At 37.5% G+C, this 23,058-nt stretch overlaps 2 protein-coding genes across 7 annotated transcripts in view; one reads left to right on the forward strand and one right to left on the reverse strand.

Moving 5' to 3' along the window:
- Nucleotides 1-293: 293 nt before the first annotated feature.
- Nucleotides 294-22,892, reverse strand: LOC104836647 (chromosome unknown open reading frame, human C12orf4). 4 transcript variants are annotated; one of them, XM_010575337.1, is made up of 14 exons: nt 22,805-22,892; nt 21,187-21,381; nt 20,823-20,968; nt 19,289-19,470; nt 17,550-17,649; nt 17,339-17,460; nt 14,979-15,085; nt 14,036-14,233; nt 10,752-10,880; nt 9,583-9,651; nt 7,815-8,017; nt 2,745-2,802; nt 1,493-1,560; nt 294-513 (listed from the first exon to the last, which is right to left on the reverse strand). In XM_010575337.1, the coding sequence occupies exons 2-14, from the start codon at nt 21,362-21,364 to the stop codon at nt 421-423; spliced, it is 1,653 nt and encodes a 550-aa protein (XP_010573639.1). In that variant the 5' UTR covers nt 21,365-21,381; nt 22,805-22,892; the 3' UTR covers nt 294-420. The 4 variants fall into 4 exon arrangements, with proteins under 4 accessions (XP_010573639.1, XP_010573642.1, XP_010573640.1 ...); XM_010575338.1 differs by having other exon boundaries at nt 329-513; nt 10,773-10,880; XM_010575339.1 differs by lacking the exon at nt 7,815-8,017 and having other exon boundaries at nt 329-513.
- An 83-nt stretch (nt 22,893-22,975) lies between these two features.
- Nucleotides 22,976-23,058, forward strand: part of RAD51AP1 (RAD51 associated protein 1) — an 8,376-nt gene continuing 8,293 nt past the window's right edge. For all 3 annotated transcript variants that reach the window (XM_010575341.1, XM_010575343.1, XM_010575342.1), the window contains exon 1: nt 22,976-23,042. In XM_010575341.1, the coding sequence (XP_010573643.1) occupies nt 23,023-23,042 (20 nt within the window). In that variant the 5' untranslated portion in view covers nt 22,976-23,022. The remainder of the gene's footprint in view (nt 23,043-23,058) is intronic.

The following is a 23,058-nucleotide window of genomic DNA, read 5'->3' on the forward strand; positions in this document are numbered from 1 at the left end:
TGACATTGTTCACATTTTTTTAAATGTCACTGAGCAAATTCAGAAAATGTTTTAAAAACTCAACAACCTGAAACCCACCCAGAAGATCCTATTCCTACCATAAGCTCTTACTCCTACTACTTCAGTATGAGAATCACATATATATTTCTGTAGATTACATCAGTAAGTTACATTGAATGTCTTTCAGATAAAGGTGAGGAATTCAACATTAATACTGTGCTGAAACAAAGCAAGAGGCAAAAATCAACCGCTAACACCCAAGTACAGACAGCATTTGTCTTTTATTATGATGACATGATTCTTGAAATTGCAACAAATATCACTTCATGATCATCATCCCTCAGAAAAGAGACATTCCAGTCCAGAATCTCTGTAATCTCATCCTTTGTCAACAGTATACATCTTACTGCTGCACAAAATTCAGTGCTTGGAGGTCAGAGTCAATGTAGAAGATACTCTGAAGATTTGTGGAAGCATATTGCTCAGTTGGTAAAACATTTCCTCGGAAATTGTCTGGGGAAAAAAAATAATAAAAAAAATACACCAGTAAGCTTTGGCTTTTTGCTGTAGTTTGGAAGAATTAAGTCTCTCAGCTTTGTTTCTTGACATTTAAGAGAACTGCTGTTTTTCAGAAGACCATGAAGACAATTTTCAAACTATGTGTTGTAATTCTATTTAATTCAAAGGGAAAAGATTGACCTAAAAATACTGTTTGTGTATTTATGTGACTTAACTATTTCCAGTAGATTCCTTGTTCCAGTAATTGATTATTTCTGCCCAGCATAAGCAGGACAGTGCTGTTTGTTATCTACAGGACTCCTGCTCTCTGAATTCCAGGATTAGATTCAACTTCAGTACTCAGTTTATTCTTGGCTTCGTCCTTGCTCAGCAGTTCACTACTTTGTCAGGAAATGCATGTTATTTCTTTCCTAATATAACTCTGATTTTTATATTTCTTCCAGTACCGCATTTTAGAACAAATAAAACTTAGTGCTGGCCACCTTTTGAAAACTTCCCATTTCTGAAGATCAACTAGAACTCCAAATTAAATCATTTCAGAATCTTAATTACAATTAACTTCAAATACCTGGAGTCATTAATGACTTTGTGGAAGTACGACTGAACTCAGTGCATTGCAATTTTCTAAGTTGTTAGACAATGTGACTAATATTATGTAATGCAAGGTTAGCCCATCTCTTCAGAGTACATAATAGCAAAAAAGTATCTTTTTCAAAGGTGATGTATTTACTGTTTGTAAAGCTGAACTTCTCAGTTTAAAATTTTAGCATCCTGAGAAGATACTACAAGATATCAAAAAATATAAACCCCTTTTATTCCTGTTTTATAGGCAAGGAACCAAAACCACAGTGATTAATTTAAGCTCACACAAGAAGAGCAGGGCATAGCAAAGAAATAAAAAACTAGATCTGCTGACATTTAACTTCTTGTTCCAACAGTCTCCTAGGTTGGACATGAACTTGATTTAACCTACCTGTGGTACCAAGAATTGTACGGTCCGTGAAATTCCTCCATCCCATGAAGCCATTTCCATCATGAAACCTAAAAAAACAGCATTCATACTATATGCACTACCTATGCAACCCTCCCTATCAATTACACCGTTATCAAGCAGCGAGGGAGGTTTCACTTACAGTTAGGATTTTAACTGCCTTAACTAGGGATGCCATTAATTGCATTTAAATCGGACTTGGCCAATCTCCTGACTGAAATCTGCTTTAACTGGAAAATCTAATGAAGAGTTACAGAGAAAATCAATATACCCTTGAAGAGCAGAATAACCAGTCCTACTGTACAGCACAGTGCTAGCCAGCAGAAGTGAGAGGTTTCCCCAAATATGCATGTTATGAGTTCTTTCAATAGCTTGCTTTCATTGAGAATTAGCTCTTTCCTTTAGCTCTCGTGTGACCACATCCACGTTCAGGAGCACAAGCCTGTTGCCAGAAGTACACTGACAATCTGGCAGCAACAGAAACTACCTGGACCTACTTATATGGAAAAAGCTCGGCACTCATTTATTGCTCAAGTTACGATACGGTATTTTTATGCTAGCACTTTCTTACAAATGAACTACAAGGTCCACAGGAGCACACTCATGACAAATAAAGATAATCAGAAAAAAATTGTTTAATGAAGTGGCTACACAGATGATATTCCTCAAGTAGGTGCTGGAAAGAACATCAACACTACTAACATTTTAAATACTCTAAATGACTGGTTCAAGTATTTAAGTGCAGCACACAAGAATGCAGTTAAGTAATAACACCACTTGGAAAGACAGTAAACCAAGTTTAGTCATGAGGACTTTCCAGCAAAGAGATGAATTAGTGTATAAACTACTCTTGGAAAAACGCAGTGAGTCCTCATTGTTTGAGGCAATCAAAATGCAAACGATGCTGGAGATTATACTGTAGAGAACCACCAGCTCTTTCCCTCCTTCAGAGATTGCTCAAAGCAGCAGTAAGGGCTTTTTCTTCTACTGTCTATGTTTAAGTTGTAAAGATACTTTTGAGAAACATTTTTAGTCTCTGTTCGAAGTGTCTGAGACTATGTATTGGTATGACGATTAATAATATTAAAGAGAAAATATAAGTGTATGCTTTAACAAGCAATAAGTTATTGAAAAACACCTTTTTTTTTTTTTTTTTAAATACACAGCCTGAGCTAAGGCTGGATGCCACCAGATAGAACACACAAAAAAACAGCTGAAGCATTCACTAACATACCTTTGACACACTTGAACACAAGCTCCGCCCTCTTCAAGCACCATGGAATGGTCATTTCCTAAAATTAATAAATGAAAAGCCTCAATGCCTGATGAATCTAACCAACAACAGTAGCAGGGAAGTTATTAAAGATAATACATTTTTGCCATAGAGCCCCATTTTCCCAGCAGGTGTTCAAGCAGCATTACAGGCCATGAAGAGGGATTCAGTTTTCTAGAGTATTCTAAGCAGGTGGTATATACCTTATAGATAACCATAAAAGCAATGCCACTGCTTATTGGTAGGAAAGCCCAGTGTCAGAACAATCTATACATTTTTAAGCTGAGATGTTGAATAAAATACTGTTGACAAATCTTATTAATGTCATTGGAAATAGGGCTATTTAATTCCACCATGCAGCTTCAGAAAAAGGTATAATATCCAATGGGTAACTGTCATACTTGTGCTTCAGCTAGCCAAAGACAGGCTCCTGACCACATCTTAACAGCAGTAATTGACAATTCCTAGGTATTCTTATGATTCTGGTTAAGGTCTATTGGCATACCCGATGCCTTCAGTAAAAAGCTTCTCTCTAACACTGGAAGAAGCCCTTCTCCCCTAAAGATGCATTTATGCTAAGAGTGAAAACAAACAACATCCATTTTCATCTGATGGAGGAGTTTCAGCTATAAACAGACAACAAATCCTTACCTAAAGTTAAATACCAAGATGGGATATGAAAACTACAGTTGTTTAAGATATCTTAAGATACGGCTAGAAGCACTGGTCTAAATAATTTAAGTAACAGTTTAAATGCTTTAGTACATTAAACATTCTTTGGCTGTATGCTACGAAGTGAATTCTATCAAGATGAATATTCCTAGTCAGAGACAGAATGACTGTCACTTTTTTCTTCCTGAGAAGTGTTTAGTACCTGTTTGTTCTGATACACTCTTCAACATGAAAATGAGTACTTTCTAGTCTGAATACAGGAACACAGATGTGGAAAGAAATTTATCATTCTATGTACCTTTTCAAATTTAAGCTTTACATAATTTTCTATTCAGTAAAGCCAGCCTTTATTTTGCAATGCCAAATACTGTGCAATCTGTCGTTATCAAAAAGGTTTAATTTCAGGATTAAAAGAATTTTTTTGAGAAGCCAGGTTATCCAAGAATGCCAAATGATAACACTGAAACAGTATACTGAACGTGGCTGCATTAAACAGCTACGGAAAGCCAAAGTTCCTCCTTAGGTGGGAGTATCTCCTGCCATCCTCAAAATACATATGTTAAAAACAGCATAAGCTAGAAATATCTTTTCTGAAAACTTTCCTTCATTATGTAAATCACTGCATCAATGGATGCAGCTTTTAGGATATACAACACATTAATCAGACAGAGCAATGCTGGATAACATTTTTATTTTAGTTCAGTTTTTTTTTCATTTCTAAGCTATCTTCCAGAACTACTTGGATCTTTGTTACTATTTATCTGCCTATGTGTGCTTTCTGTCACAAGTAACGCAGGCATTTATTGTTAGTTTTGATCACTGTTTTGGTTTAAGTTAAAAAATAAGTGTCTAAAAAGAAAGGTCCTGTTACTCTGAAGGCAACTCAGGAGTACCTTGTGTAATCAATAAAGGGAACTAAGCCTTAAAAGGACTGATTGAAACAGCAGGATATGACACTATTCCTCAGACTATTTCAGAGGAAGAAAAATGTTAAATCTTGTGGGCACTCAGGGAAATAACAAGTTGAATCCAGAATGTCACTCCATACAAGCCACAAGAACTGAAAATGATGTAGTAGTGGTTTAATTCTAATCCATCTCTAAAAACATGAGTTCTCATGATTTTGCCATGTTATCAGGATTTTTCTCTGTATGCAAACTAAATAGCAGTTGTGGAAATGATAAAGGATCGCTTAAGTACCAATTCAAAATACAGTGCAGCGGACAGGGGGAAAAAAAAAAAAAAGCAAACACCCCATCTCCTATAGTGAGTTTTGGTTAATAGCATTCAAGCAAGTAAAACACCTGGGCCTTTTGGTTTCATTCGCTAGCAGAGACTATACCTCACTCCTTTTTAGGACGCAGTAATCTGTTGTCAAATTAAGATTTCTTCTCCTTATTTAAAAAAAAAAAGGGGGGGGGGGCGGCAGCTTCACAGATTAGAAAGATATGCTGCAAACCTTTTTATTCAAACAAATTTGTGACAGACTCACTACATGGGACTGCTGCTTTTATAAAGCTAAGGGTTTATGCCTTTACAGAACCATGTCATAATGACGTAATGAAAAACTAAAGTCCATAAATGTCTTGTGGTACAAAGATTTCAAACCAACTTTCAATGGTTAGTTTTAGGAAGTTAAGAATTAGCAAGATGTTTACTCAGAGTATATATATGCAAATCCTAAACACTGTATAATCAGCTATACATTTAAAGGCAGGAAACTCAGACGAGAAATATTTGAGGTTAATACATCCATCAATAATCTCTCTATATACATAAATCATGTTCATAAACATTTGTTACACAGCTTATACTCCCTTCATTTCTACGTTTTTTCAAAACATTTTTATCATAACTTATGGTAAGAGAGACAGCTGCCCGAGGTCCCCAAGAGTCACATTTTTCTCAGTGTTGCTGTGTGGACAGCAGCAATGGCTCCTATGTTGAAAGTACCAAGGAAGCATGCCAGCTCTGGCATTTTCAGTGATGCCATGCTATTAGAGCCATTTCATTCCCCAGTTCATATATCAGTTTATATTAGATTCAGAACAGTGATCAGACAGTAATGCCTCCATTGTCCTGAATTTGAACTTGTCTGCTTTTGCCTTTCTCAGGTATCAAACCTAGTTTCTTTCCTTTGTTTAACTTAATGATTAGAACAGAGAAATGTGATTTTGTTGTTCTTGTCATAAGAAAAACTAAGGAAAACAGAATTCCTAACTTTTTTTCACAGAAATGATAATGAAACGTAATGGCTTCATTGAGACCAATATGCTTATTACTTCTGTGAGATTATAAACATCCATAAAAGAAGAAAACCTTTGGGAAAAGCAGACAACACTCATGATGAATGCCTGTCACAGGGAAGCATGCAAACATCTCTGCAGCTGTGCTCCTGGTTAACCACTTTACAAAAATGTTTTTACGTAGGTGGTAAATGCAGATTCAAAACTGGGGCTGCTGAAGGCACCAAGTTCAGGTTAACTTTCAGAAATCTGTTATTACTCACTTTTCCCTCAACAAGTTACATGTGTGTTTCAAGTGAGGTCAGCCAGATGCAAAGCACTGTAATAAGCAATGCTGTTAATGCAATTCACACAATGCAGTTTTGGCTAAACATACACTTATCATATGGGTCACTTTCTGCTTTCTCTGCAAAGACTTAAAACTTAATACAAAACAAATTGTTTTACCAGAACCTTTTAAGAATCCAGCACTAGACAAGAAGATAATTCTTCAGTTTCACACATCCAAGCAACAACACACTCTCAAAGCACATTGAACACTTGGTCTTGTGCTTTATTTGTATTTTCAAATACAGATATGCAAATGAAAGCTAAAACTAACAAGGTTTGAAGAAAAAAAAAAAGAGGAGAAAAAAATATCATTAGATGCAACTTGATTGAGAAAAAAGGTCAATGAATTTAAGAAACACAGTAACTGGGTCCCATGAGTAACCCAGGCTGCTGTCCTGCAAGTTGATTACTTGCATTTGTGCCCCAAAAAAAGGTTTTGATACCAGAGATGAAAAATTTCAGAAATAATATCATCTGTTCCTAACAGTCTACTTCTATACATGGAAGTATATCCTTTAGAAGCTTCATTATTGGACATTTTTAACTTCTGCATTGCTTGCAATTTCCCAATAATAGACCCTGATTTTGCAAAAGGGGGCCATTTCTACACTGTGCTCCAATCAAATTCTGCCATAAAAAAAAGTCACTGTTACAGGTAATCCACTAGTGAGCCTTTATCTTGCTATGAGTCAGGCACTTTCAAAGAAAGATAGACAGTACTGAAACTTATAAGTGAAAAATCAAAGGGTTACTTAAAAAACCCACAACAGACTATAATTATCCATGCAAGGGTATCAGTAATGGCAGCATTATCTTATATTTCCCATTTCTCTAGGTTTGTAGACTTTTTGCCTCCTATGGAGGCAAGGCACATGGCTGTACTGCCTGTCCACTGCTTCTCTTCCTGCCTCCCCACCCCCTTTTCTTCTCTGCTAGTATCTTGTGAGCCAGATGTGACAGAGAAAAGAGGTTGTCAACAGTATTAAATTACTATGCACTCTGAAAAGTTACAGTTGAGTAAGAGACAAGCTCTATATTAGTGTCCCACTGAGGAAGAGAACACAAAAGTTCAGCACAGTAAGTAAGCATACTTATATCTACAAAGAGCCTCAGCAATATGCTGCTGCTTGCCCAGCTGATATTTGGGGCACTTAGTGAGAAAACAGGGACAGAAATTAGGGGTGCAAGGGATTAGGCAGTGAAAAAGGAAACAGTTCAGAGCAAAGGTGAAATTTGCTTGCTGCTGTATAGGGCTGAGGTGATAAAGAGTGATGTTTAGGGATACAGAACTCTAAACTAAGCTTTGCTAGTTCTGCTGCTCATAAAACTTAGTTTTAAGGTTTTCTAGGCTAGCAACAATTAAAACTGGGGATTTGGTATCACTATTGCATCAGCGAAACTGAAGATACAGTTTCTAAGCAAGAGCTGTTGCCAGAAGACTTCCAGGCATGTAGTCCCATCTTTCATTAATGCTCGTACAACTGTGCAATGAGCTGGATCGAGGAAGTGAAGTGTCCAAAATGAGGGGTGGGAATAAAAACCAAAAGCAATTGAGCTGGCTGAAATGTTTTTAACTGGTTCAGTTCCTTAATTTGGGTCACCATATAGATAGGAGTGCCAGCACAATGATGTGGCAGGAGCTGGTGCAATGATGTAGCAGGAGCATGTGACTGGGATAAACTGTCCCATTTGGCTTAAACCAGCATGAAACGTACCCTTTGCAAAAATCACTTTTGTTGCACCCTAGGAGAGAAAAACAAACCAAATCTTTACATTTACTTACTTCTGACATATCATGCACCAACAGCAGAGGAATACTGATGGTAGTAATGTCGTGCGTGCAACAAACTTTGAGAATGTTTCTGAGTCCCATGATTGCAGGATCCCGAGCAGTCACATTACCAGATCTTACATTATCATCCACACAGAGGTGAAAAGCAACATGAATTTCAGAAAGATTTGAATGGCGTGTGATGTAGAATTCTCCTACAAAATAACATAAACCAAGAAGTCAAAGATATTATGGTAGTGATCTGTACTGAAATACCACTGTTAGGCAATGTAAGGATAGGGTCAGTTAAGACAAAAGGCAAATACAAATACACAACAGAGATCAGAAAACATTCATGAGAGAAAAAAAAAAAAGTTAGAAACCAACTGATCTAAAATCTCTTGGAATATCATTGTTTTACATTCATCCTACACTCACTTCCCTGCTTTGATGGGTTTCACTGGCATCACAGACACCTGGTGTAATAAGACGTAACAGTGCCAGTACAGGCGGATATGATCTATATATAGCACGAAACAGAAAAACAAACACAGAGGAGGTGTAATACTCAAAATATATAACGTAAGCACTGAATTGCAGACAGATGTGGGAGGCGGAAATACCAAAAAAGGATGGGTTAAAATAAAGGATGCAGAAAGTCTGTGGAAAAAGATAGTGGGTTACGTAACAACCAAGATACGTACTAGAAGACAAAGGTATCAATGATCATTAGAATTTAAAATAATTCATAGTAATGGGAAGATTAGTTACAGTTGTTTGCAAAAAGTTACCAAGGCATCTCGTTGGGGGTATTTTTAGACTTGTTATTCATTTATCAAAGGTTGAGAAAGAGTAAGGGGCAGTGAAATGCAAGTCTCTCCATCTTACCTCTCCGCTGGAGATCAAGTGTTTATACTACAGTCAACAGGTACGCAATACCCCTACTGTTACAGTCAACAGATAAACATCTTTCTTCAAGCCTATTCTCACTGGTCATTTAAGTTAAGATACTACCTTTGTACTGGGACAGCTGAAGAACAGGTATGTACTCCTTTCTGATGACTGCTAAGGAGGCAGTAATCCCCAGCAATGACCATCTAAGCAATACACAAGCCACTGCAGCAAGATTCACCTGGATTTATCTGTTAAGGACCCAATTTGATTTTATAATCCACTTATACCAACAAGATCTAAGACCATCATGAAAGCAATTTTAAGAAGCCCTTTTATTCAATCATGGGTTGTATGGATTTAACTCCTCCGCTCCGCAACTGTGTATTCATCTTCAAATTCCACAGAAGCTTTCCTTACTAGGAATCACAATATACACAGAAGATACTTCCTCTTTGAAAGGAATGGATTTGTACATTCTCGGAGTTAAAATATACATTCTAAAATGCTTTGCTGTATCTTAACAGTGACATATATATATATATAAAATTATTTTCAAAAATAAAATTAGTTGCTAGTATTTAAGTTTCACCTTTTCCCAAGATGCTCAGAGGTCTTTTTTTCCACCCTCAAATTCTGAAAAGAAATTTTAGGCATAGAGAAGTTAAGTGATTTGCCCCAAGTCACATGATGCAGTGGCAAAGCTGGGAATAGAAACCAGATGTCCTAACACCCAGTTCTCTGCCTTAGCCACAAGAACATCCTTCTCCTCTGATTGAGGTCAACTCGGGTTTAGTTTATAATTTATGTTCTGACTTTAGAGCTAAAAATGTGCATCTATAAAACACAATTTGCTTTAAGAAGAGGGGGAAAATGCAACAGAACTCACCCGGCAAAATATTTGACTGGTTTCGTTCAATATTCTTTAATTTATCTTCATTTCCACTACTTTTGTTTTCTGTATATAAATACATAGCACAAATATTAAATATATCATCTATTAATTATGCTTTCTCATGAATATACTAAGATGATATCTTGGCTCGAATTTTTACCATAAAGTTACCATAAAGTCCCCAAAAAGCAGGAGGATGGACAGGAAATGTTTTTGCTGTCTTCAGTAGACACTGAACTGAATTCTATCTCAAATCATTAGCTTTCTTACTTAATCATCCTACGATACCTCGTCATTTGGAGAAAACACAATATTCTCAGACATAATACTAAACTTTCCAAATTGTGCCCACAACTACACAGTACCTTGCTATTGCTTTTTAAATAACGTAACTATTTAAAATAAAGTTGTTCCTAGTATTACAAGAAAAATTTTAAAGATATTTACATAAATCAGCGGTACAAAACCAGCTTTCAGTATTTTCTTCAAGACTACAGCAATATGCAGGTTCCCAAGAAAACTTGTTTCTCTATGTACTTTTACGAATCTATTCATGTTACTGACGTATTTAAATCACATAAGTAGTTCTCCGCAAGAAAAACAAAGTTTCATCATGTACAAGTACTGCCTTAACACCATGTGGTCAGAAAATTTCACAGCCATTTGTAAACATAACTGCAAAGTAAACCACTCACAAGGATTTGGTCAGCACTAAAAAGTATACACATTTAGTCAATTTATTATTCAGTTTTTAGCATTCACTTTTAAGAAAGGTAAAAAGTCATAGCTCTTCTTCTGCAAACTTTAAATAGAAGTTAAAAGGAAAATCAGATAAAGCCTGTGTTGCTACAGGCAGTTTAAACTGCAGAGGAAAAAGCACAATGGCCCTATACACTTCTCACACTGCTGAAGTGTGATCAGAACCTAAGGACCTAGGGTTTTTTTGGTAAGGTCTGTCTGTTACAGCAGCAAAGACATCGTGAGAACATGCTGCCTGTGAAGAGAGAATTTCATGCAGACTTCTCAGAGTTCATCAATAAACTGAAACATTCCATTTTATAGATCAGGTAACTGAAGAAGAGCGAAATCAACTTGCCCGTAACCATAAACATTCAGCTGACCACTATTCTATTTCAAGGAAAGTAATTTTGGTTGTCACTGACCATGAAGTCTTTTCGACTTACTGCTACGCTGTGCTCTGGCCTTAAGTACAACCTTCTGGACAATTTCAAGCTGTTCTTGAATTCCAGGAAAATGGAAATCTGTGCATTCTTGGCAAACAGTTGCAAAATCTAGGGAAAAAAACAAGATTAAAATCCATGTCATAAGGCTGTGCCTAGTAACATTACATAATTCTGCTCTACTCTTCAAGCAAGGCCAGTTACAAAGGCAACCCCCCACAAAACCAGAGAAAACCTTGCAGTACTCCTCTTTAAATTCTAAAAAATTTATGGCAGAGACAAAACATTTTTTGAAAGAAATTAATTGCCTGGGGAAAAAAAACAACCCCAAACCCTTGAGTGTTGTTGCTCTTCAAACAAAACCACCCAGACCAAAAAAACCCCAGAATAACAGCAATAGTGTAATTGTAACTGTGCTTTAAAAATGATATCTTATTACTAACAGTCCTTCAGCTTGTGATACTTTATTAAAACATACATAATAGATACTTCCAACAGCAACAACAGTGTTCCAGTTTGTTTTGAAAAATGAGAGCTAATGACATTCATAAACAGTGTATCTGGAAAGCTGGAATTACAGTTCTTTCCTTTTAGTTCTCAAAACACAGATTGGAAAGCTAAGGAAAAGTGTCATCAGCTGAAAAGAGCTGCAAGTTCCTTTTCCTGATAAGGAAGTATTACGTCAGGCTTGGAAATGTTATACTGATAATTAGGATCATAAAATACTGCCTCTGTGACTGGTATTCTAAGCTCCTTATCCTAATGTCCAGCCATCTCTCCAAGTAAGTCAATGGGAGCCAAAACAAGCTATTAGCAAGGAGCTGGACTATACTAAGCGATTACTACTTACTTCCTGTTTTGAGGTACCTGCTCTAATCCTCCTTAAAGTTCTTAATGTACTCTGATTGCCTATCTGGAGAGCACCGTATACTCCTGTGAACAGGCTGCAACAGGAACAGGCAGGGTAGAGAGAAAAATCTTTATGTATTTTATCATTTTACATAAACTCTCCATCATAAAATCTATTTTCAAAAGGCTTTATTAAATTCCAGTGTCCAACACCAAGGGAGGAAGAAGCTCATATTCCAAAAGATTGTGTCTTCTGTGTGCATCAAGATAAAATAAGGTCACAAGACATTTTATTTGAAACAAACGAATGAAAAATCTCTTCTATTTAAATTAAAATTAACTTTTAGTTTATCGTTTGTCTAAGTGTGCTACACCTACTCAAAATCTGAGTCACAGTAGCCCTACAAAGTCCTAATATTAGAGACTTGAGGTAGACAATGCATAAATATAAGGTATATAAAGAAACTATTCATCTAGCTTAGAAAAAATAGTCTGAATGGAATTAGCATGTTGAAAGTTCACACATAAGTTCAAGGCTTTCTGTTCAAGGCTGTTTCCTACAAGTGCATCCAAATCTGATTTCAAAGGTATATTTTGTTAGTTGCTGTTTACACATTGTAAGAAACACAGAAAAAACTGCAGTCATGGTTTTCAGTCTTGCAAATACCTCACATGTATCCTGAATTTTGGAGACAAATGGAACCATTTTTGCATAACAGATTTACCAAAAGATGCAACATCAAAGTGTTTGCCAGACAACAGAACTAACAAAATACACTAAAAATTGTTTCTGCACTTCTGTAACGCAGAAATTTAGACTGCACAACCCACGATCTCTCTATTTAAACAATAGCATCAATGTATCATTTAAAGGTCTTCTATACAGCAATTTTATGAGTCTTTGAACCCCTAGTGTATTTATTCCTTAAAGAGCCTTTTAGGAAGGAGAATTGGTTCCAGCTAACGCTCTTGCAACAAACAGCTTTAACAGTTTAAGAGCAAAAGTCTCCTCTCAAAGGTGTTTATTACTGCCCTTCTGCCAGAAGCTACCACTGTCACCAAAGAGTGGATTTAAAGAAGCGTGCTCAAACCCCAGTTGCCACCTACAGTGGTTTGGGGTCTCAGTACAACCAGACGTTCACAGATGGTTTAAAGTAATATATCCGACTAGGTCAGAGGAGCTAAGGAATGAGACACATTAACTTGCGCAAGATTTTTAAAAAGAATAGTGGTGCAGACAGCTGTGGAATGTGCCCATAGTTAAGTTCGCCAAAGTCCCTTTGGAACTCAAAGAAATCAAAATTTATTGAGGATTATGTTCTACAGATAGTGATACAGTCCCTTATTTTCCCCTCTGCTGTGGCTGCGAGATCTAATTGGTGACTAGAAGATGCAATTTTGTGTTTAACAGTATTATTTAAGTGTCCATCTTCTCTTATCACCTAAGATTTAGCATAAAAACAAATCTTCTCTATTTGTTATTAATTTAAATATTTAAGCAGTAAAAAAAAAGGTAACTGAAAATGAGTACAAGTATGAAATAATACTGTCAGAATTAAGTAACTTGGAAACCATAAACAGCACAAATGCAACTGCAATTTTTACTGGTACACTTCCCTTTCCTTCTTGGTACAAGCCTGATTCCACACTGTTTTCAGAGAACATCAACCACCAAAGTTTTTTGTTTGTTTGTTTGTTTTTACAGCACACTAGAACAATGACAATAGTGGCTTCAGACAAAAAAACATTTCAAGTGCAAATGTTTTGGTCAATAGCCAAGAGTCAATAATGTGGTTCAGAGAAAGCCTCAGTGACCAAAACTGGAAAAGGAACAAACACACATTTCACTGGTTAACCTTGATACAAAACACCTTCATCATAGCATCCAGTTACTCGAAAGACAGGTACTTAAAATGGCTACTAATCAAGCTTTCCAGGAGTAGTCAAGTAATATTCCCATTGTTCATTTTTAATGGAATTCATAGTGCTGCAGATATCTAAAGCACATGGTATTTTTATACATTTACTTATCAATTTAAAATCCTAGCATATTTCATTTCCATCTTTGCAAATAGGTTTCAGTATGCTAATCTGACATCAGAAAGTTAGAAGACCCTGTAATAAGTCAGTATAAGGCAGGTAAATCAACACTGAAGTGCTCACTCTAACAAGTTCCTTACTCAAACACAAAACCTAGGAAAGAGATGAGACGGATAACAGCATATCAGAGCACAAGTCTGTCCCCCATCCTTATCCATATCTCTCTTGCATTTGTTACCCTTTTGCAATACCATGTCCAAACCATTAGGGTCTCCAGTAAATTTTAATTTTACAGAGAATAGTTTTTGTGACAGAAGACAACAAGCTTAAGTGAGACTTGTTTTCACTGACACGATATACCTCATTAGAGGACTCACCTCTCTTGATGCCGCTATATGAACTGATACGGTTATCTACCAATAAAACCAGGCCACAGAGAGAAGTTGAATAGAGAGACATTGCAGTTTGAAGCCTGCGAAGTTTTACTCCACTTCGATGATTGCGCTTATGTTTACAGAAATCCAGCATATCAGCTCTCAGTAATCTCAAGTTATGCATGGTCTTCAACTGAGCTCCTGTACAGAATATAAGTGATTTTAATACATACAGTAGAAGAGCAAACTCAGCATTGTTGTTAAAACACAAGGTGTCAAAGTGCTCCTCTAAGTTTCGTGAAAAAGATCTAAGGGAAATACAATCAATAATCCTCAAAAGAAAGTTCTTAACCATATATTCAGTTTTACATACATATCAGCAATTTACAAAGTAAGAAGAAAAATGCAACACTTTCATACTGTCATGAGGCAAGGCTTATCTATACCTGAAGTGAGCCTTGCTCCCTACTCTAAGGCTATGGATGAAATACTAATGCAGTCAAAACAGACAGCGTAAGAAGTCTCCATTGCATAAACAAAAGTAAAAATTTTAAGTATCTATTTTTCCTGTTAATTGATCATGAGAATTGAATTTAATACCCACATTTTCTTAACAAACATAAGAACAGTTAAAATATAATTTTTAACCTCTATGTGTTTTGATGTTAGTGTCCTTTTCTACACTAGTCACCTTGCTAGAGTGGATAAAAACTTGCTTCTACAATGTCTTACATTAAGTATACCTCGGGTAGCTAGATACTGTTTGATACAGTTTATACCGTACTGTACTTCTCTTACATATGTAAAGAACAAATACAAAACAATTACAAACTGTATATATTGTATACATTGACAGTTAAATACTGTAAATAATACATGACTTAGATACGTTATTTATTAGCATCTGTTATTATGTTTGGGTTTGGTGTCAGTTTACTTTACTTACCCAAGTGAATAGTAAAACTTTCTTCCAACAGCCTTTGCTCTTCATAAATTCTTCCATTTCCTTCTACAGATTCTCTCAGTTGGCTAGGCTGAACCTTAATTTCATCACTAAAATAACGAGACATGTACTGAAAAGTTTATCCTAATTTTTGTTCAAGACCAACAATATTTTGTTAAAGCTATCCAAAGTTTTCTCAGCTAGTCTGTGGAAACGAAGAGACTAAACCTATTTGAATGAACTCCACTCATCTGAGGTTTTACTTTTCTGGCATACAATACTCCAGGTGCATGCTAGCAGGAAGAGCAGACTCCACTGTTAGATTTACATTACCTAGCTCATTTGTAAAGCATTTTGAGATTGAGAAATAACACAGTTATAACATAATAAGAACATCAGAATAAAAGGAAAAAAAAAATTCTTCTCAGCCTATTTATAATAGCCAAAACCTTATTTATGAAGTTACTAGATAAAACATTTCTTTCTTCCCCCCACAAAATGGGAGGTTAGAAAAAGCCAAATAAAACGCTCCACAGTGTTCAAACTAGCAGGAAATATTTCAGATAGCAGTTTTAATTTTTTTCCTAACTTCAACTGTCTAGTAGTAAGTGATATAAGTACTTTCTGTTTCATGAAAAACATGAACATCTCTCCAATTTGCTTCTGCATTAATGAAAAGTTTGTTTTCAAAATGCCTAATCTTCAAAGTTGTTTTATAAACTTGCAAACAATTTCACTAATTGCAAACATCTAGTGATGAGGTAAAACTGAGATATACCATTAATAAATATATATACACACATATAAGCAACCAGATGCATAAAGATATGTGTGTGTGTATATATATATATCGCTCTTTTATGTCTGTATATGTGTGTAACACACATTTTTTTTTCTCTGTCTTTAAGCTTCTAGTTGCCCTACTATAGACTTCCTATGCATTATTGTCAAATGCATTAGGGACCTATAGTTTTCAGAATTTAACACAGAGAGATGACACTTTCTGCTAGTGTATGTGAGCATAATGATTAAAATACTATCACTTCACATCTGTTATAAGCATCCAAGATTATGAAGCCAAAACGTCCTCATTCTCTCTGAGGTCCTTGCCTCTGGACCTCCAGCAGTCCTTTTCTTCCAGCTTTCAGCTCTAAGCAACTTCACTTTGGTCTTATTTTACAGCAGTAGAAGGCCAGAACACGGGAAGAGGTTCAAGTGATAAGTACGAATAGCCTTTGTACTTTCACTCTATGAAGCCTCATGGAAATAATCAACAAAGCTAACATGAAAATTCTGTGGAAAAATATTTTAGGATTGGGCTTAGAGCTTGAGCTCTACTATTGTCACTACTGCAGTGATGTTTTACCTGGTCACTATGTTAGAAAGAGGCCAGCTTGCTTGTGAGCTATGCAGTCCTAGGACTTTCTGGGACTAACCTGAGAACTGCAAAAGACTTCCAAAACACAAATTCACAGACAACAAAATCCTGAGGAAAGTAGTGAGAAATCTAAATACAGCATCATCTTCCAATATACTTCCCCTCCTATCTCTCTTCCCTCATGCTCCATACACTCAGCTTCCTTATCCCAACAGGAAACACCCAAGAGAAAGTGATGAAGTATTTCACACACTATAACCCATGCCTCTCTCCTCTTATCACTGGCATCCACTCTGTTCAAAGGTGTTGTGTTTCCCATAAATTGCTTACTGCAGCTGCCTAAATCTACTCATACAGGCTCTTCTACTAATGGGAGGCATGGGAAAGCATCAGGTTTTACTCCTCCTATTTTCCTGTTAGTAGCAAAGGTGGTGGTTACTAATGATAAAGAATAAGGATCTCCCCAAGTTACGAATTCTGATTTCCCTGCTACTTCCTCAGTCAGAAAGCTTTTCATCCAACCCTCACAAGTGTTCACACTAAGAAATTCCACTTTTTTTAGCTGTCCCGTGATGTATACATAAAGCAAAAAAAAAAAAAAAAAGGAGGCTTATTAATTCAAAACATGTGATACTGTTAACATTTATTAAGCTACAATTATTCTGCAGAACATCCTTAAGAGGTAACAGAAAGCTTTGTGAAATAGTGTTAAAAGACAGATGTTGTAAATTAAGGCAAAACAGGAGGAAACCCCATTCAGCTAAAGTTGTAGTTTAGTGCATTACAACACTTTCTGGTACAGAAAGGTTATAACATTGCACAATGAAGACACTCCTAAAATGCAAATATTTAATTATGATGGTTTATTTGTCTTTCATTTGCTTTGATTACCCTATTTAAATGGCTAATCTGAAATAAAGATTATATAAAGCAAGTCCTTTGAACTATTACAGATAGAAGTAAGCATCACAGAAGAATTAAATACCTGATTGAGCTGTTGTTGGGATTCTTTAGGTCCTGATGAAGCTTTATCACCCATTCCTGATATTCCTGCTTCTGAATAGCAGTAGACTGTTTTAATTCATTGGTCCATTTGTTCTCCAAATCCTAATGACAGCGATAATTTGAGTGTTTTGGATTTTCTTTTTAAGACAATTATTTGCATAACATATTCTAGTTCACTGAACTTAGTTTACCTGCTGAGATTCAAAATGCTGAGCTGCTAATGAATTTACATCCTGGTCCGTTAGCGATTTCCCTAGCTCCTGCATCACCTTATCCATTTCAGCTCCTTGTCTGAAAGGGAAGCAAACGTAGATTTACAACAAGCAACACTTTCAAAAAACTGGCAGAACACCCATTGTTGTTGATACAGTTACTGATACAGTGACCAGTTGCACCAGTCAGCTGGTCAATATTCATCACAGGCAGAGATACAACTGAACACACAGCTGAAAGATACACCATGCAGTACTTTGTCCACCTGCTCATTTTGGAATTGGAATTCATACATTTAAAGTCTGCCCTCACAGATACTCAAACGAAGGTACAACAGTATAACCAGATACACTAATACAGCACTTCACTATGCTTATCATTAGAAGAGTTTTTGAAATGGACCTACTCGGTCCCTTGCCTTCCTCCCACGCCAACCACAGCTGATGCAGACAGGTAAACACCAGGAAGTAGCCTAAACACACCTATTTTTAGTAGTCAGATGAGCTTCCAGCTCATTCAACAAGGACACCTGGAGTTAAAGGGCTGCCCTGCTATCATCATTTCATCCAATAACTCATCCCTCTTTAGTCAGCCCTTTCTTCAGCGAGGCATCAATTTACCCTAGCACAGATTTAGCAGTGAATATCTGCAAAACAAATCTGAGTTGAGGATCAGGGATTCCAAGTCAGCTCCTATGTAAACAGAACAACACCTACGCTCAGCTGGGACAGTCTCAGCTGCTACCAACATATGGAGTTTCTTGATTATGACAAATAGATATGATAAATTCCACCAGAGTAAATAAACAGCTATACCACACTAGATCTCTATAACATTACTGCTCTTAAGATTAAGCACTCTTTCTTCTAGATGAGTACTTGAGAAGAGTCAATAAGCAGCAAAAAGTTTTGCTAACACATTATTGGCAACATTTATCCCCAAATTAGAGATATATAAGATTCAGTCTAGAAGAAACTATATAAACAGGTATGCATTGTATAATGTGAGCTTAAACACAACTCAAGGAATATTGCCACTTAGAATGCTAAAACAGACCTACTTAGAATACTCTGGCATCTCACAAGCTTCCCTAGTATTTAGAACCTATACTATACCCGTATTTGTGTGCATTCATTGTCCTTAACCTATTTAGTCTTGAAAGGGAACAGAAAACTCCACATCGTATGTGTTCCCTCTTGTGGGCAAAGCAGCCACCTGCAGCTATTCAAGCTTAGTCAGAAACTCGGGATCCCACGTAGACTTTCCTAAACTTCAAATTCAACAGTTTCTGATTTAAAGTTGGTTCAAAACTTTTGCCCGCCTTTTCACCCCATGGAACTTCCATTTTTTTCATTTAAAGTACATCATAACAAAGGCAAAACACGGTACGTACATATACTCTACTTTCTAGACATCCTAAGCACTTTAGGTTGCTATACCACTTACAGCATGGATAAAACAGCGGAAGTCAAACCTTATATTACTTTGATGGCCTTAGCTTTTATTATTTTCAGTGACTGAGGAGATTATAAGATAGCTGACCCTAACAATATAAGCTAAGTATTATGTGACTTTAAAGAGGGAAACACAAAACTAAAATAGGCCTTACATAGACAAATACAAGTTGACACGTGTTGTCCTGCAAGTTGTATACACCCAGTGGCATGCACCCCTATTAAATAAGATAGGGGAAAAAAAAAAAAAAAAAAAGGAATACCTTTCCCGTAGTTTTTTCAGTTCCACATCTCTTTCACTTATTAATTCTGAGATACTAACAAAATAATTGTGTTCCAGGTTTAACAGCATTTCAGAAGCTGGAGAATGTATCAGATCATGATAAACGTCTGCAAAATCTTCATCCCAGCTGGTTTCTTCAGGTTTTGCATATTCTAACATTGTCTAAAAATTATAAGATATTTTAAAGCATTTGGTACCTTTTAGGACATATAAGGATCACTCATAACGGTGGGGCAAACCAACTGGGCATACACACTGTTGCACAACCTTCAACATACATGAATTCCTCATGCAGCTCCTCGTTTGAGCTTTTGGTATTCTGCTTTAACATCTTCTCCCTTCCCATATTCTTTCTCTTTCAAAGCGACTAACAGCAGAAACATTAAGGTTTTGACTACAGTGAGGAATTACCGATTTTCAGCAATCACCAACTTGGAAAGAACAATAATATCTACAACAATATTTGCAACTGATGAATTTTAAATAGGGCCCAAAACACCAGCTGTGCAAACAAAAACTTTTTGCTAGAAGGGATGACTAATCTCTGATGTCACTAGAATTTATTCAACAACGCTGATTTAAGAAAAGCCATTTTTATTGAAAAAAGAATGGCCCAACACTCCTTAAATTTGCAATCATTTCTAACAGATTCAGCGGATGAACTGAGACCGTACCATTGAAGTGTAGGTTAGAAGTGTCAAGAAATAATCTAATCCTAACCCTTGCACTCAGGCTAACCCATTCACAGAAACTGGTAGCATAGAAGACTGTAAACTTCTTCAGTGTTTTATCACGTTCCCATGCTCACCCAATACAGATTTTTCCTTCTTAGAGGTAAAGCTAAATTCATTTTGTTGACATTCATTAAGGCAGATGATTTGTTTCCAATTCTCTTTATAACAGACATGCTTTGGGATTTTTCACAACATTCTTCTATATTCCACGATAAGCAAATTCAATTCCTATAAACTTTTCCTCAAATGCTGCAGTTTCTGTCATTCTTTTTTTGCCTTTGCTAGGACTCCTCCAGTTCTTTTGCATTCCTCTGTTTTGAAGATCACATGAAAAACTGGACACATTACTCCAGCTAAAGCCTCATCATCACTAAATAATGTAAAACAGTCACGAGCTGAAAAGTCTCTCCCAACTATATGCTTTCTCTGTGGAGTCTTCATTGCTATTATTGAGATTTAGGATAGGAGTACCACTTTACTATCTCTTGCTTTGATTCTAACTCACTGTAACCCTTATAACTATTTTTTTTTTTAATATCACTAGCTATCTACCTCTCAATTTTGTATCTTCTGACTACTAAATTCAGGAAGAACCTGACTGAGAACTTGTAGGATGAAGACTTAACAACCACTTTCAGATAAAAAGAAAAAATTGTAATTGATCAGTAAAAGTGAATTTCAGTGTAATTTTGCATCTTCACAGATGTGATTCTGTCTGTACATGTGCACACACTCTCACAAAGCAAGTCCTGAATATTAACTTTTCAGCCTTAATCTTACCTCTTTGTAAGCTTTAGCCCAAGTATCTGCCAGCTGGTTTATGTCTACTTTTCCTGATTTCACTGCTTCCAGAGCCATTTCAGCTTCTCTATCATAATCTTTTATAGTTTCCTCTTCTATGAACTTATTAAGAGATTGCTTCAGGTCTATTAATTATAAAAAGAAGAGAATGGGCCATCAACAGAAAATGTCAGTGGAAGTATCAGTAATCATCTAGGAAACATACAAATAAAGTTCTTGCTGTTTTAAAACCAAATTTTTTAAGACTGTTGTAGTAAATACCCTTCTTTTGGGTTCTTAAAGCAGGTTGTAAGATACTTGTGAACATGGATATATGACACTAATTTAAGAAATCAATCCTTACCATTTTCTATAAAGCATGGCAGATTGTGCAGAAGCATTAGACGTCCATGCAAATGACTAATATTCTCTTGCACAGGGAATTTGAGAGGCACTGTAAGCACTAAATGTTGATTTCCAGCATTGAATTTGTAAACATAGTCTCGCTCCCTAGTACAGGTCTTTCCTTTATTAGGCTTCATCTTCTTGAGTTGATTTCCTGCATTAGAAATGAAAATAACATGAGTTATATTCTTGTAAAATCCTAAGTAAATTAAAAACATGGCTTGTTAATAATTAACAGCTTCTGGCAAGAAAACTTAACCCCCCAAATTTTTCCATAGATACTCATCTCAATTTTTACTTCCAAACACACAGGTTGGAACTGAAGCATAAATAACAGTTTCCAAACCACTGAATGCTTCTAAACTGTAATGGAGTGTATCGTTATATGAATCTGGTTAATTACTCTTACAAATTACAGTATAGGCCTTCTGACTTAAAGGCAGAACCAGGACAGAAGGAATCCTCATAAATAGCAAACTTTAACTGAGACACTGGAACTGCTGCCATGCATGCCTCAAAATCTGAGATCCTTCACAGTGCATTAGGATTTTACTTCCTCCTTTCTGCAGGTGGTAGACTTGGGGGAGGAGGGGAGCGGAAGTCTGTAATAATTTTTAGAAAAAACTTATTTTGTCATTTTGTAACCTGCTTTAGGATAGACTGTCATTATTTTTAAATAAGACCATAAAAAATAAGCCCAAAGGAAAGCAAGAGAACTGTCTACAGGATGAAAATACGGGATGGGAGTGTATACCTGTCAGTAATTTTTGCCTCCGTGAGGGCTCCCCCAGTCATTTACACTCCTCTTTTTTGAGCACTACCTGCAAAGCTGGACACATTACTCCAGCTGAAATCTCCCCAGTGAAACCTCCCCAGTGCTAAAAACTGCAGTCCAAGGAGAAAAAAAAGCAGAAAACGAAAGGAAAAGAAGTATATTTTCCTCAGCAAGATTCATGGGACCAGTTTATAGTTTTGGGGGGTGGTTCGTTTGTTTTTGTGAACAAACCTACATCTTGGAAACAGATTAAACAAATCGGTTACAAATCGCTTCACGATAACAACAACAACAAAAACCTCAGGGCACCCAAAGCTGAACCGAGGCCGCCTGATGGCCCATCACGGAGCGGGATTTAAACAGCACCAGGCAGAAAGGCGAACGCGACGAACGCCTTTCTGCTACCCCGCGACAAACCGAGGTTTAGCGGGGAGGAAAAGGGCGGGACCAGGGGACGGCAGCCCGGCGGCCCAAACCCCCCTCCCGAAACCGGCGCTTGTTCCCTCAGCTCCACCACAGGCTCCGGGGCGCCAGACCGGCGGCCCACGCCAAGAGAGACGACGGCAGCTCCCGTTACTGAAAAAGCAGAAGCAAAGCTGGCGGTGGGCGGGAAAGGCCTGCAGGATCCCATCCACCTTCACACCCCCCCCCGCCCCCCCGAAAGGCTCCAAAACCCCGGGGCAAACGCAGCCCCTCAGCTCGGACGGGGCAGCGCCCGCAGGGACCGGAGCCGCTTCCCCCGCCGCGAAGGGCAGGAGCGGAGCGAGCGGCGTCCGCGTCCTCCTCTTCCCTCTTCGCTCACCTGGGTCCCGGGCGGGCAGGTGAGGGGGCGCGGCGGCTGAGGGAGGCAGCGACGCCGGGCGGTTCCCGCCTCCCCGTTAGAACCTTCGCGTCCGGAGCCGCAGATTCGACACCCGCCCGCCTTGTGGCGAATGTGCCGGGTCGGGTCGGGGGCGGCGGAGGAGGGCGCTGCGGTGTCGTCAGCGGCCCGCGTGCCCCCCCCCGCGGACCGGCGCGGGGATGGCGCGGCCGGTGAGGAGGTACGTGCGGCGGCGG

Source organism: Haliaeetus leucocephalus, unplaced genomic scaffold (assembly GCF_000737465.1).
Source record: "Haliaeetus leucocephalus isolate CR32 unplaced genomic scaffold, Haliaeetus_leucocephalus-4.0 Scaffold473, whole genome shotgun sequence".
Classification (NCBI taxonomy): Eukaryota; Metazoa; Chordata; class Aves; order Accipitriformes; family Accipitridae; genus Haliaeetus; species Haliaeetus leucocephalus.